The sequence below is a fragment of the Megalobrama amblycephala genome, linkage group LG10 (genome assembly GCF_018812025.1).
Source record: "Megalobrama amblycephala isolate DHTTF-2021 linkage group LG10, ASM1881202v1, whole genome shotgun sequence".
NCBI classification, from domain to species: domain Eukaryota; kingdom Metazoa; phylum Chordata; class Actinopteri; order Cypriniformes; family Xenocyprididae; genus Megalobrama; species Megalobrama amblycephala.
The window spans coordinates 1057501-1070659 of record NC_063053.1 but is presented as its reverse complement, the minus strand read 5'-3'; the positions used below and the strand labels follow the sequence as shown (position 1 = coordinate 1070659).

The following is a 13159-nucleotide window of genomic DNA, read 5'->3' as shown; positions in this document are numbered from 1 at the left end:
CTATTTGCTATATTGAAAGCTAACGAACAGCATTAACATTTATAAGTGACAGCATATCTAAACACTTTGACACAAATACAAACGGAAATACTTACCATTCATAAACGTCCTTTAAAAGCCGTGCTTGCAGAGGTTCTGCTTGACCCTCTTCATCATTACTGCTATCTGGGTCTGATTCGGGCTCAAACTGATACGGCAATATTGACTCCATTATTTACATTTCCACTGAAGCACATGTAACAACTAATGGTAAGGGGCGTGGCATTTCCGGACGCTTCAGTGAATCACAATACACTGTGCCAGCTAACAAATCTGAGCACATTGTGTGTTTCGGAGGGAGTGGTATCAAGGTAAAATAAAGGTAAAATGTATGAAAAATACAACATTTAAAAAAAAAAAAAACTAAGCATTAAGACATGTTAAACTGTGCCCCATAAACACAATCAAGCCTAGAAAAAAAAACGTTTTCGAAAAACCCGCAAACGAATTTTACATAGAGCTTGCAAAAAAAGACACAAGGCTGTATCTCCAGAACGCTTTATTGATTCAGACCATGTCCTCACAAGCATAGTCTTTCGTAGCCAGACCTTCAGACTGACTCTATCATAGCTTTCATTGGCTAAGGACCGCCCAAGAGGACGTTTGACTGACATGGAAAGCAATCAATCAGAGTTCGTTTTGTTCCACGTCTTGTTTAGGGGCGTTAAAATGAAAGTCGATGTCCCTACAATAACAGACCGGCGTGCATCTTTAAATTATTCATTTAAGAACGTTGTGCAAGTTTACTGCAACAATGGAGCTGCAAACTTCACATACTTTTGAAAATCCAGCTTTATTTGATCCTGATAAGCACTCGTTGTCACAGTTGTAAACATGACGGCATTCTTCTATGAGGGGGTTTGGCGTCATGGCATTTGTGACCATTAAACAACGCAACGCACGCGTCTCCCGGACATCCTGTAGAATTCAACCAACCAGATGACGACTTCGATACTGCTGAAGTGTTTCCAGATAAGCGTGCCATATACATCAGACGTTCAGCCAGCGGTCCATGGGCGTGACGTCTGAGGCTGAGACTATCACAAGCATGACCTGAGGCTACATGCTGCGTTTCAGCGCAGTGCCACCTACTGGTACGGAGATACGAAAAATTACTATTTTGCTTATAACTTCTGAACAGTTTGTCCAAAAATGATAAGCGGTCTCGTTAGATTCGGGGCGGCATGCCAAGTCAAATGATATAGATTTTATCATATCGTCCATTTTGGGCATCTGCCTTTTTAAAATTTACAAGAAAATGCTGTATTTTATGAACACATCAACATCTTCCTTTCCAGCGCCACCTAGTGGTGAAAAAATTTATTTACATGCTTATAACTTTGAATTTGGTTGACTTATTTTCACGGGAGTCCTTGCCGAGTCCAACAAGTTAGGTTTCGCCTTACGGTTATGGCAACGTTGTGATTTAGCATTTAAACAACATTTTCGAATATCTTTGAAACCGTTAGTCCAATCGAGACGAAACCACCATAAGAAAAACGAAAACACAGGTCATTGACTATACGTTAATGGCCAAATGTCAAAATTTTAATAGTAAGTGGCAAAAAAATGCAATCAAAGTCAGTTGAAGGTAATTTTTTATGTGTTCATACATATAAATATCTATAACTAAAAGAGTTGGGACTGCACCACTTGGTGGCGCTACAATTAAACAAAACTATAAATTGGCTCTAACTACAGTACTCTTGGTCTGATTGACTTCAAAATTGACAATTGTCCAATAAGACATTATTGGTCTGCTGCTAGCTTCCTTGTTTGCTTCTGTTGTGCTTGACCCCTTAATTGCTGCTTGCAGCTATATTCCACATTTGTGTCTGTTCTCATCAGTCTATGTTGCACAATGAAAAAATGTATTAAGTATATAGTGCTTGCAGAACTATTTTACACTGGCCTCCATTCAAAGGCTTCAACATTGTCTGAATTGGCCAATAATTCACCTGTGTTTTGCTAGAGTGAATTAGGATTCGGTGAATCTGTTGAGATGTAAGCGGGTTAAACTCTTCTGTTGTGTTTTTTCAGTCTTAGACTGGGCCGGGCCGCATAAACACACCCTGCTCTGTGAAACACAGCCATAACTCAATTACATGTCATAAAAGAAGCAACATTCGCAGTCTGGGAGCTTGTAAGGTATCTTTACATTATTAAAACACTGTCAGGAGGACAAAAGGAGGCCAAGATAAATCAAATTTTATATAAAGAGTGATTTAAAAAAAAGCTTTGGTGGTTGTTCAGCTACACTGAACAATGTCAAACAAGTCATGAATATAGTGAAAGTGTGGTTTAATCTCAAATGTAATGGAGGGAGAGGGGTTGTGGTGTTGAGGATGAACCAGATGTCTAAAGACACCAAGTCTTGGTGCTTTGGAAAGAAAAAGAAACTCTATCACCTTCTTGAGACCTCAAGGTTTGTTTCCGCCACAGTCTTGCACTTGCATTGATTTGACTGTGCATTTACATTTGAGTATAGAAGCTCTTTCTGGCCTGAATCACTTGCTCACTGTTAAGACGACACAGATGCTGAACTGGATGTGGACCTACTTGACATTCTCAGTAGCCTGAGAGAAGCCTTTGCCCCCCTTAGGCCTGGAAATTAGCCCGGCTCTGCCAACAGCAAATGAATAAAGTCATCAGAGCCGTCATTCTCCCGCCAGATTCTTTCCCGCTCACTGCCATAACGGAGCTCTATTTATAGTGCGGGAGGTGTGCGTCTGTTTGCATTAGCACAGCCTCGAGAACATTATAGCCAAGACATTCCACTTCGATATGAGACATGGGTCTGTGCGTATAAATTGAGTTGGGGACTTTCCTGAAGTCACTTGTCTCTGTCTCCCCCCATTCCCTACATCCTTCTCTTATTTTTTTCCTTTGTTCTTTACCTCCTCGTACCCTTTAGTAGTGGAAATGTGCTGCAAAGCTACTTCAGCAAGATTATTTTCCCTGTCTGTGTGAAATTACATTGATTTTTGTGATTTTTGATTCATGTGAACTTGAAAAGTTTGGGGTCGGTAAGATGTTTTAAGATGTTTTTAAGTCTCTTTTGCTCACCAAGGCTGCATTTATTTGATCAAAAATACTGTAATATTGTGAAATAATATTATAATTTAAAAATATATGATTGAATATATTTTAAACAGTAATTTATATCCAGTGATCAAAGCTGAATTTTCAGCATCATTACTCCAGTCTTCAGTGTCACATGATCCTTCAGAAATCATTCTAATATGATGATTTGCTGCTCAGGAAACATTTCTGATTATTATCAATGTTGAAAACATTTGTGTTGCTTAATATTTTTGTGGTAACCTTGATTAAATAATTCAGATTCTTTAATAAATTGAAAGTTCAAAAGAACAGCATTTATTTGAAATATAAATCTTTTTTGACAATGTCTTAAATGTCTGTCACTTTTGATCGGTTTAATGCATCCTTGCTGGATAAAAGTATTGATTTCTTCAATAAAACTTATTGACCCCAAACTTTGTAATGATATCTTAATAATTGAATGAATTCTTAAGTCAGCTTGTGATGGTGAAGTTATACTTTTGGATGTTAAAGTAATTTGTGGAGTAAGCGGATTACAAAATCTGTAGAAATGCAGGACTTCTGGTCATTTTGTTGCTTGAAATCGGTGTGAACACCCTTCTATTGTGAGTAGAAGATCGTAATTGGGACACACACACACACGGGCAGGGATTTCTGTTGTAGTTTAGTTAGGCGTGACTGAGCTCCTACACATGTGGCACTGATTTTCAGCTCAGCAAATCCTGTTAAAACTGTATTTACTCCTAATGGCACACTAACTAATTAAATGGAGTACCTCTGGGGAGGGGAGGAGGAACACAAATCGATTCATACAGTATGTGTTTATTCATACTAACGCCATCTTCTTGTAGGGTCTCAGACTTTCTATAATAATGTATGTTAATGTATGCATTTGACGTTAAATGATGCATGCCATTTCTCTTCTTAAAACTCCCCTTCACTATTTCATATATGTGCAAGAATATTGCCTAGTTAAATGAAGTACGGTGTTACCTTAATACCTCTCTGACAGACGTAGGTTGATCTAAACGGCAGATTTCATGGTCCATTAAGGACCAGTCCCTAATGTTCACTATGTTCTGCTTAATTTCAAGTCCCTGCTGAGCCATTTCACTTCCTACTTTTGGTCAGAGTTTACCTTTTTGCTTTCACAAAAGGCCGTTTTGGAACGTCTCGGAACAACAAATTTGAAGAAGGGCTACAGAGAGAATAAGAAGCATGAATGCTTGTCATGTAAGATATGGGTAGTTGACAGGAATTGATTGAATTGATTGTGAAAAGTGTCTCTAATATGGTTGGAGGTTGAGATGTTAGAAAAGTTGTTTCGGAGGCTGAGCAAATTGATTTTCTTGTTCTTTTCTTCTTGTTTCTTGGTGCATGTATATATATATATATCTATCTGTGCATCCTCATCCTATCCAGTCTAAGTTAATAACCAAGCAGGGTGTTCACTGCCAGGCTCCAGGAGATCAGCGAGAAGACTAATGGAAATGGCTGCATTGCCCTTTCTCATAGAGCTGTTACCCACAGACTCCCACTGTTGAGCGCCTGGCAGCACAGGAGAGAGTCTTTGCCAGGTTTTACCCCCTGAGTGACTCACCGCAACCCTCTCCCATATCCCATCATTCTCAGTTCCACTTTCCCAACAATACATTTCTCTTGCACAATTGCCGCAAATTGAGTCTTATTGCAAAAGAGCCATTTGTTGATTTAAGTCGTACAGTTTTAAGTATATATAACACAGAGACAGTTGTATATGTTCAAGAACATTTAATGGAAACCAAAAACATAAATTGTTTTGTTGTTGATTCCCAACCCAAATTCGCTGTTAGTTCTCTAAACATCGCAGAAATCACCATATGGAGTTCGTAACTGCTGACTAATTCTCTCCAACCCTCTCGCTGTCCAATAAGCGAAGCCGCTCACTGTTGTTTTGTAGCATTTTAAACCACAGGAGCCTGGTTTTGCCAGATTACAACCAGACTCGCTGTGTGTGTGTATATTAAAGAGGAGGGGATGAAATGGGCATTTGTGTGAGTTCGTTACATGAAACCAAATGTAATTCCATCAAACTTACTCTGATGAAGATCTGGAAGAAGCAGCTTCTTTTGAAAGTTCATTCAAGTCTAAGTGGAAGTATTGGCATCTCTCTTTCTCTCTCATTGGTTTGATGTTTCCCCATTATAGCAGGGTATATTAGTATCTTAGGCCTGTGAATAAGCAGTGACAGCCAGCTAAAACAGCCAATGCACACATGCTACAAGTGCCAATGATCATGGACCGTTTTACGGCTTTTTCGTACATTTCTGTGGTTGTGGTTTGTATAAAGAGCTTTTAGGTGCTTTAAGGTGAGCTCATGGCTGACAATATAAGTATTTGAGGCATCAGGGTTGTCATTACATTTACAGGGTGCAGCGACAAAACAATCGGTCGTCATTAATTTTCAGTATCGGTTTGAGATATTTCAGAATTCAAATTTCCTGATAATTTACTCGCCCTCATGGCATCCAAGATGTTCATGTCTTTCTTTCTTCAGTGGAAAATAAATGAAGGTTTTTGAGGAAAACATTCCAGGATTTTTCTCCATATAGTGGACTTCACTGGGGTTCAACGGGTTGAAGGTCCAAATGTCAGTTTCAGTGCAGCTTCAAAGGCTAAATTTAGCTTCAGATTAAATTTCAGGAGCATATGCGACCAAAATGGTCTCAATTTCGAGCCTTATAAACAGCGTGACGAATCGATGCATTCTTTGCAAATCGATTAATTTCGTCGATTGCATTATCGTTCCAGCCCTAATTTGTACAACTAAAAGTTGCAGGAAAAATAACACTTGGTGGAAAACAAACACTTTTATTTAAAAATAAAAAATTACCACTATAACATTAGATGGCGGCTTATTAGACATTTCCACTCCCTGATATATTTTACACATTTTCTTATGCTTTTGAATTTATATTTAGACATTATGAAATCACTATTATAAAACAACAAATCATAATTTTTGTACTGAAGTCGTTTCTTCACACTGTAATCTGTTTTTAGTCCTGTGTGTGAGTGTAAGTCAGTCATCGATAAAGAAATCAAGGCCACGACGGCTTTCGCAAAGATAAAGTTATTTAAAACCTCCTTTTATAAACATCTTGCCTTTTCTCTTTCTTCACAATGCTAGCCAGTTACTACCACCTCGCTTCGGCCAAAACAAACTAATGAGCGAACAGCTACTCGTTTTGAAATTAAGTAAACAATATTAAACGTCTTACATCACTGTGATTACAAAAGTTGCTATTGTGTGTGTTGTTAAAGAGCCAAGTTTATTTAAACCCTCTTAAATAAAGCAGAATTGAAAACAGTTGAAAGTCAAATTGAAGATTTAAAGCATTGATTGTTTCTTTGGGCATCGTGACCAGCTCAAGACTGCAACATGTTGTCTGCGGACGTGTTGTCATTAATCTTTTCTCACTTTGCTATGTGCATGATTGTGTGTGAGAGCAGATCGTAGCTACAGTTAAGGTTAATGCACAACATAACATTGACAATACAGTACAAGTCTTGTAATGTGAGCTAAGCCTTAAAGGATTTGGTGATGCAACAACCACAGGAGAGATAAAATGATGCAAAGGCCATATCAAATGTGTTCAACTGTATATACGAGACTGCCCACCAACTATAACTGTGTACTTTATATTTTGTCGTGTAGTTGAATTTAAAGTAACGCTGTTCTTTTCTGCTTCTTTCCCCTCACAGTTTAAGAGGTTCCTCTGTGACTCTCCTTTAGAGGTAAGTCTTTTTAAAACTTTTCAAATGATTTGCCTCTCTTGCCAATGTCTTTGCCAATTCAGAGCATTTCCCTTTGAAATTGCACAGGTCCAATATAGTCTCAAAGCAGATGATTTATCATATTCATCCGTAGTTCCATACGGTTACGCTTCTGGTTTCTACTGAAGAACACATATAGTTTCCATTGGCAGTCATGAAAGTTACTTAGAAATGATTTTGCACAGAACCTCTTAATGCAAAGTTTATTTAGTTTTTCTTTTTGATTTTGTAGGAAATATGACTGGCATCATATATCCATATTAAACCTTAGGGTAATAGCACATATGTTAAATTTGTGCAACGGTCTATAGGAGTCTGATGAAGAGCCGAACAGTGAGACAAACAACATGTGGAAATGGCTCTCGGGGTAGCAGTGTAATTGTTGGGTTGTTTGTTTGTCATGAGACGATGGAAAAAGTTCAATGTGTTGTCCAGACCAACCACATTTCTGTGCAGCATGGCATGGCCACACACACACGGGACGGGAACGCAAACAAAGAGTTGACTGTGATGTGAAATTGTCCCTGACAGATGATCATCTCTGTCATGTCCAGCTGCCATCATCAAGCGATCCCTTTGTGGCGTTTCCTTGATATCGAGGAGCAGAAGAGGAATTGTGGCTTATTAACTTGGCTTTTCCATTCAGAACAAATGTATTCCTTTAGAAAAAAGTACTGTGGCATGGCACAAATATTATTTCATTTTATGTAAATGGTAGTAAGTGTGTTTCCAGTCGAAGTGGTTTGGAAAGGATTCATAGCCAAATCCACCATTAGACTACTCAATCAGATGGGAGTCTGAGGATGTAGACGATGACAGGCTTTCAAGTGCCTCTGAGAAGCTTCGGAGAGAAGTAGGAACTAGCTATGGCTTAAAGGGTTAGTTCACCCAAAAATGAAAGTTCTGTCATTTATTACTCACCCTCATTACAAACCTGTAAGACTTTTGTTCATCTTTGGAACACAAATGAGGATCTTTTTGATGAAATCTGAGAGCTTTCTGTCTCTTCATAGACAGCTACGCAATTGCAACCTTGATGCTTCAAAAAGTTCATAAAGAGATTGGAAAACTAATCCAAATGTACAGAAGAGGATTAGGGCCAAGCAATAATAAAAAAATAAAACCATCTCGAGATTAAAGTTGTTAAATTTCGAGAAAAAAGTCGAGATAAAATGTTGAGAATAAACTCATTAAATTACGAGAAAAAGTCGTTAAATTATGAGAAAGAAGTCGAGATAAAATGTTGAGAATAAAGTCATTAAATTATGAGAAAAAGTCGTTAAATTACGAGAAAGAAGTCGAGATAAAATGTTGAGAATAAAGTCATTAAATTACGAGAAAAAGTCTTTAAATTATGAGAAAGAAGTCGAGATAAAATGTTGAGAATAAAGTCATTAAATTATGAGAAAAAGTCGTTAAATTACGAGAAAGAAGTCGAGATAAAATGTTGAGAATAAAGTCATTAAATTACGAGAAAAAGTCTTTAAATTATGAGAAAGAAGTCGAGATAAAATGTTGAGAATAAAGTCATTAAATTACGAGAAAAAGTTGTTAAATTATGAGAAAGAAGTCGAGATAAAATGTTGAGAATAAAGTCATTAAATTACGAGAAAAAGTCGTTAAATTATGAGAAAGAAGTCGAGATAAAATGTTGAGAATAAAGTCATTAAATTACGAGAAAAAAACTCGTTAAATTTCGAGGAAAAAAGTCGAGATAAAATGTTGAGAATAAAGTCATTAAATTACGAGAAAAAGTCGTTAAATTACGAGAACAAACTCGTTAAATTTCGAGAAAAAAGTCGAGATAAAATGTTGAGAATAAACTTGTTAAATTACGAGAACAAACTCGTTAAATTTTGAGAAAAAAGTCGAGATAAAATGTTGAGAATAAACTTGTTAAATTACGAGAAAAAAACTCATTAAATTTCGAGGAAAAAAGTTGAGATAAAATGTTGAGAATAAAGTCATTAAATTATGAGAAAAAGTCGTTAAATTACGAGAAAGAAGTCGAGATAAAATGTTGAGAATAAAGTCATTAAATTACGAGAAAAAGTCTTTAAATTATGAGAAAGAAGTCGAGATAAAATGTTGAGAATAAAGTCATTAAATTACGAGAAAAAGTCGTTAAATTATGAGAAAGAAGTCGAGATAAAATGTTGAGAATAAAGTCATTAAATTACGAGAAAAAAACTCGTTAAATTTCGAGGAAAAAAGTCGAGATAAAATGTTGAGAATAAAGTCATTAAATTACGAGAAAAAGTCGTTAAATTACGAGAACAAACTCGTTAAATTTCGAGAAAAAAGTCGAGATAAAATGTTGAGAATAAACTTGTTAAATTACGAGAACAAACTCGTTAAATTTTGAGAAAAAAGTCGAGATAAAATGTTGAGAATAAACTTGTTAAATTACGAGAAAAAAACTCATTAAATTTCGAGGAAAAAAGTTGAGATAAAATGTTGAGAATAAAGTCATTAAATTATGAGAAAAAGTCGTTAAATTACGAGAAAGAAGTCGAGATAAAATGTTGAGAATAAAGTCATTAAATTACGAGAAAAAGTCTTTAAATTATGAGAAAGAAGTCGAGATAAAATGTTGAGAATAAAGTCATTAAATTACGAGAAAAAGTCGTTAAATTATGAGAAAGAAGTCGAGATAAAATGTTGAGAATAAAGTCATTAAATTACGAGAAAAAAACTCGTTAAATTTCGAGAAAAAAGTCGAGATAAAATGTTGAGAATAAACTTGTTAAATTACGAGAACAAACTCGTTAAATTTTGAGAAAAAAGTCAAGATAAAATGTTGAGAATAAACTTGTTAAATTACGAGAACAAACTCGTTAAATTTTGAGAAAAAAGTCAAGATAAAATGTTGAGAATAAACTTGTTAAATTACGAGAACAAACTCGTTAAATTTTGAGAAAAAAGTCAAGATAAAATGTTGAGAATAAACTTGTTAAATTACGAGAACAAACTCGTTAAATTTCGAGAAAAAAGTCGAGATAAAATGTTGAGAATAAACTTGTTAAATTACGAGAACAAACTCGTTAAATTTTGAGAAAAAAGTCAAGATAAAATGTTGAGAATAAACTTGTTAAATTACGAGAAAAAAACTCATTAAATTTCGAGGAAAAAAGTTGAGATAAAATGTTGAGAATAAAGTCATTAAATTACGAGAAAAAGTCGTTAAATTATGAGAAAAAATTTGAGATAAAATATTGAGAATAAACTTAAATTACGAGAAAAAACTCGTTAAATTTCGAGAAAAAAGTTGAGATAAAATGTTGAAAATAAACTTGTTAAATTACGAGAAAAAGTCGTTAAATTATGAGAAAAAAACTTGTTAAATTATGAGAAAAACTCGTTAAATTACGAGAAAAAAACTCGTTAAATTACGAGAAAAAACTCGTTAAATTTCGAGAAAAAAGTCTAAACAAAAGTTGAGAATAAAGTCATTAAATTACGAGAAAAAAGTCATTAAATTATGAGAACAAATTCGTTAAATCATGAGAAAAATGTCGTTAAATTTCGAGAAAAAAGTCGAGATAAAATGTTGAGAATAAACTTGTTAAATTACGAGAAAAAGTCGTTAAATTACGAGAAAAAAACTTGTTAAATTACGAGAAAAAAACTCGTTAAATTTCGAGAAAAAAGTCGAAACAAAATGTTGAGAATAAAGTCATTAAATTATAAGAAAAATGTCGTTAAATTACTAGAACAATTTTGTTAAATTACGAATTTGTTCTCATAATTTAACGACTTTTTTCTCGTAATTTAATGACTTTATTCTCATAATTTAATGACTTTATTCTCAACATTTTATCTCGACTTTTTTTCTTGAAATGTAACGAGTTTTTTCTCGTAATTTAATGTTTATTCTCAACATTTTATTTCGACTTTTTTCTCGAAATTTAACGACATTTTTCTCATAATTTAACGAATTTGTTCTCGTAATTTAACAAATTTTTTCTCGTAATTTAACAACTTTTTTCTCGTAATTTAATGAGTTTATTCTCAACATTTTATCTCGCCTTTTTTCTCGAAATTTAACGAGTTTTTTCTCGAAATGGTTTTATTTTTTTAATTATTGCTTGGCCCTAATCCTCTTCTGTACAAATGAATTGAGTGGTTTAGTCCAAATTTTCTGAAGAGACTCTATCGCTTTTTATGATGACCAGATTTAAATGGGTCAAGAATTGAGAAATCAACTTTTCCTTGAGCTTTTGATATATAAGAGTTCATCCTGTAAGTTTCAGTATTCAGTATTTATTGACGCCAGACCCAGTGAACGACTGATCCTGAAATGTGCCTATAGATAGGTGAAACTCCGCCTCCACAGAAGAAATCAACGCCTACTTCATCACTGCATCATTAGCCCCGCCCACTAGTGTGTTAGTGAGATGAGGAGGAGAGAAGAGCGATACAGGACTAAAATAACATTACCTTTCAGAGGATCCTAATGCAGGAATATGATTATTATGTCTCAGTTGAGCTTTATTTATTTGTATTCGGTTCATTTCACTGTGGATTCTTTGGTAAATCAATCATATTTCAGACTTTTACGATATAAACTCGACAGTAATGCAACAACATGTCAGTAACTGTGTTCATTCTAATGCCTGATCTGATATTAATGATTCATGTACAGTCACATGATCTTTGCCTGTGTGTCAGTAAATCAAACCAGTGACTAAACGCTCAACTTCACCTTGTTTCTCTCAGTAGGATCACATGAGAATGAACCTCATTGGTAACGCAGCTTCCAGAAGAGGTTTGATCTCATGCATCATTCAGACTGTCTATGGAGGGACAAAAAGCTCTCAGATTTCATCAAAAATGTGTGTTCCAAAGACGTAAAAAGAGATAAAAATTTAATTTTTTAGCAAATTTAGTTAACAGTAACAACACTGGTACTATGATATCACTGCCTCAGTACTTTTTTAAAAGGGTGGTATTATTATTGCCATGGTAAGACCATTTTGCCCACATTTACACTGCATGGTTCAAGTGGCAGATTTTTTTCCTCCCATGCGGCACAGACCAGATATGAGCCACGACCGTGTAAGCAGGAACGCGTTGCGTTTGAAATCACGCTGAGTGCTTGATGCCGCTGTTGACGCCAAGTGCATCGGATAAAGGTCACTTTTAAAGAAATGTAAGCACTTCGTCCAAAAAATCGCAACTGATCATCAAGATCTGCAGTGTAAATGCGGCCTTTAAGTATCTGCAGATTGCATCTGATCCTTAAATAGACCAGCACCACCGTTCATAGTCACATTAGTCTCTGTGGTCAACCAGCTGTTGTATTTTAAGTTGTAGGTGGCTTAAGCCTTTTTTTATTTAACTCTTCCTAATTTTTCCTTAAAAAGTGGGGGAGGATGTGCACTCTGCTAACCCCCTTTGTGCTAATGCAGTTTGTTACCATTACAGGAAACGTGCTTTTATCACCTCGTCAAGGCTGTTAGCCAGACGCTCCAACATCAGCGCTGTCGATGCCGTACACTCACTCATACTTTTTAGTTTACATTCTTTTTCAAACTTCCATTTTTAGTTTAATTAGCAATATATACACTACCTTTCAAAAGCTTTCGGCAAACGCTGAAATTACATCAGTCTTCAGTGTCACATGATCCTTCAGAAATCATTCTAATATGATGATTTGCTGCTCAAGAATCATTTCTGATGATCAATAATGATGAAAACAGTTGTGCTGCTGCAGATTTTTGTGGAAACCGTGATGCATCGTTTTCAGGATTCTTTGATGAATAGAAAGCATTTATTCGAAATATAAATATTTTGTAACAAATCAAATCTGTTCAGATAAACTAAGCATTTTGCGTGCGGAAATCTTAAAGGGGCAATTGGCAATGGCAACGCATCCGTCCACTTAAAGATGCATGAACAATAACACTATTTGAACTTTGCCTGCAAAACGAAAAGTAAACGAACATTATTGTAGATTTGCCGTTAGCATCTATTAGGCTCATTCACCTGGTTGCATTTATCTAGGTGTGTGTGTGTGTTTGTTCACGTGTGTGTCACATGGCGTGTTTTGCGTCACCGACATGCCCTTCTCCTGATGCACGCCTGTGTTGCATTTGTATGTCTGTTTCTGTTTGGCTTTTTTAAATTTCGTTTTATTGACCTGAAATGTCTGTCCTAAGGGGAAATGCTCGTTAACAGCGGTGTTGTGTAATTAGTCGTCAAGGTTTTATAGACCTCATGCCCCATACCCCTGTTTTTC

At 35.5% G+C, this 13159-nt stretch overlaps 1 protein-coding gene across 5 annotated transcripts in view; it reads left to right on the top strand.

Annotated features, from left to right (window-relative positions):
- Positions 1 to 13159, top strand: part of LOC125276421 (arginyl-tRNA--protein transferase 1) — a 128800-nt gene that overhangs the window by 37197 nt on the left and 78444 nt on the right. For all 5 annotated transcript variants that reach the window (XM_048203867.1, XM_048203865.1, XM_048203866.1 and 2 more), the window contains one exon: positions 6847 to 6879. In XM_048203867.1, coding sequence (XP_048059824.1) covers positions 6847 to 6879 — 33 coding nt within the window. The remainder of the gene's footprint in view (positions 1 to 6846; positions 6880 to 13159) is intronic.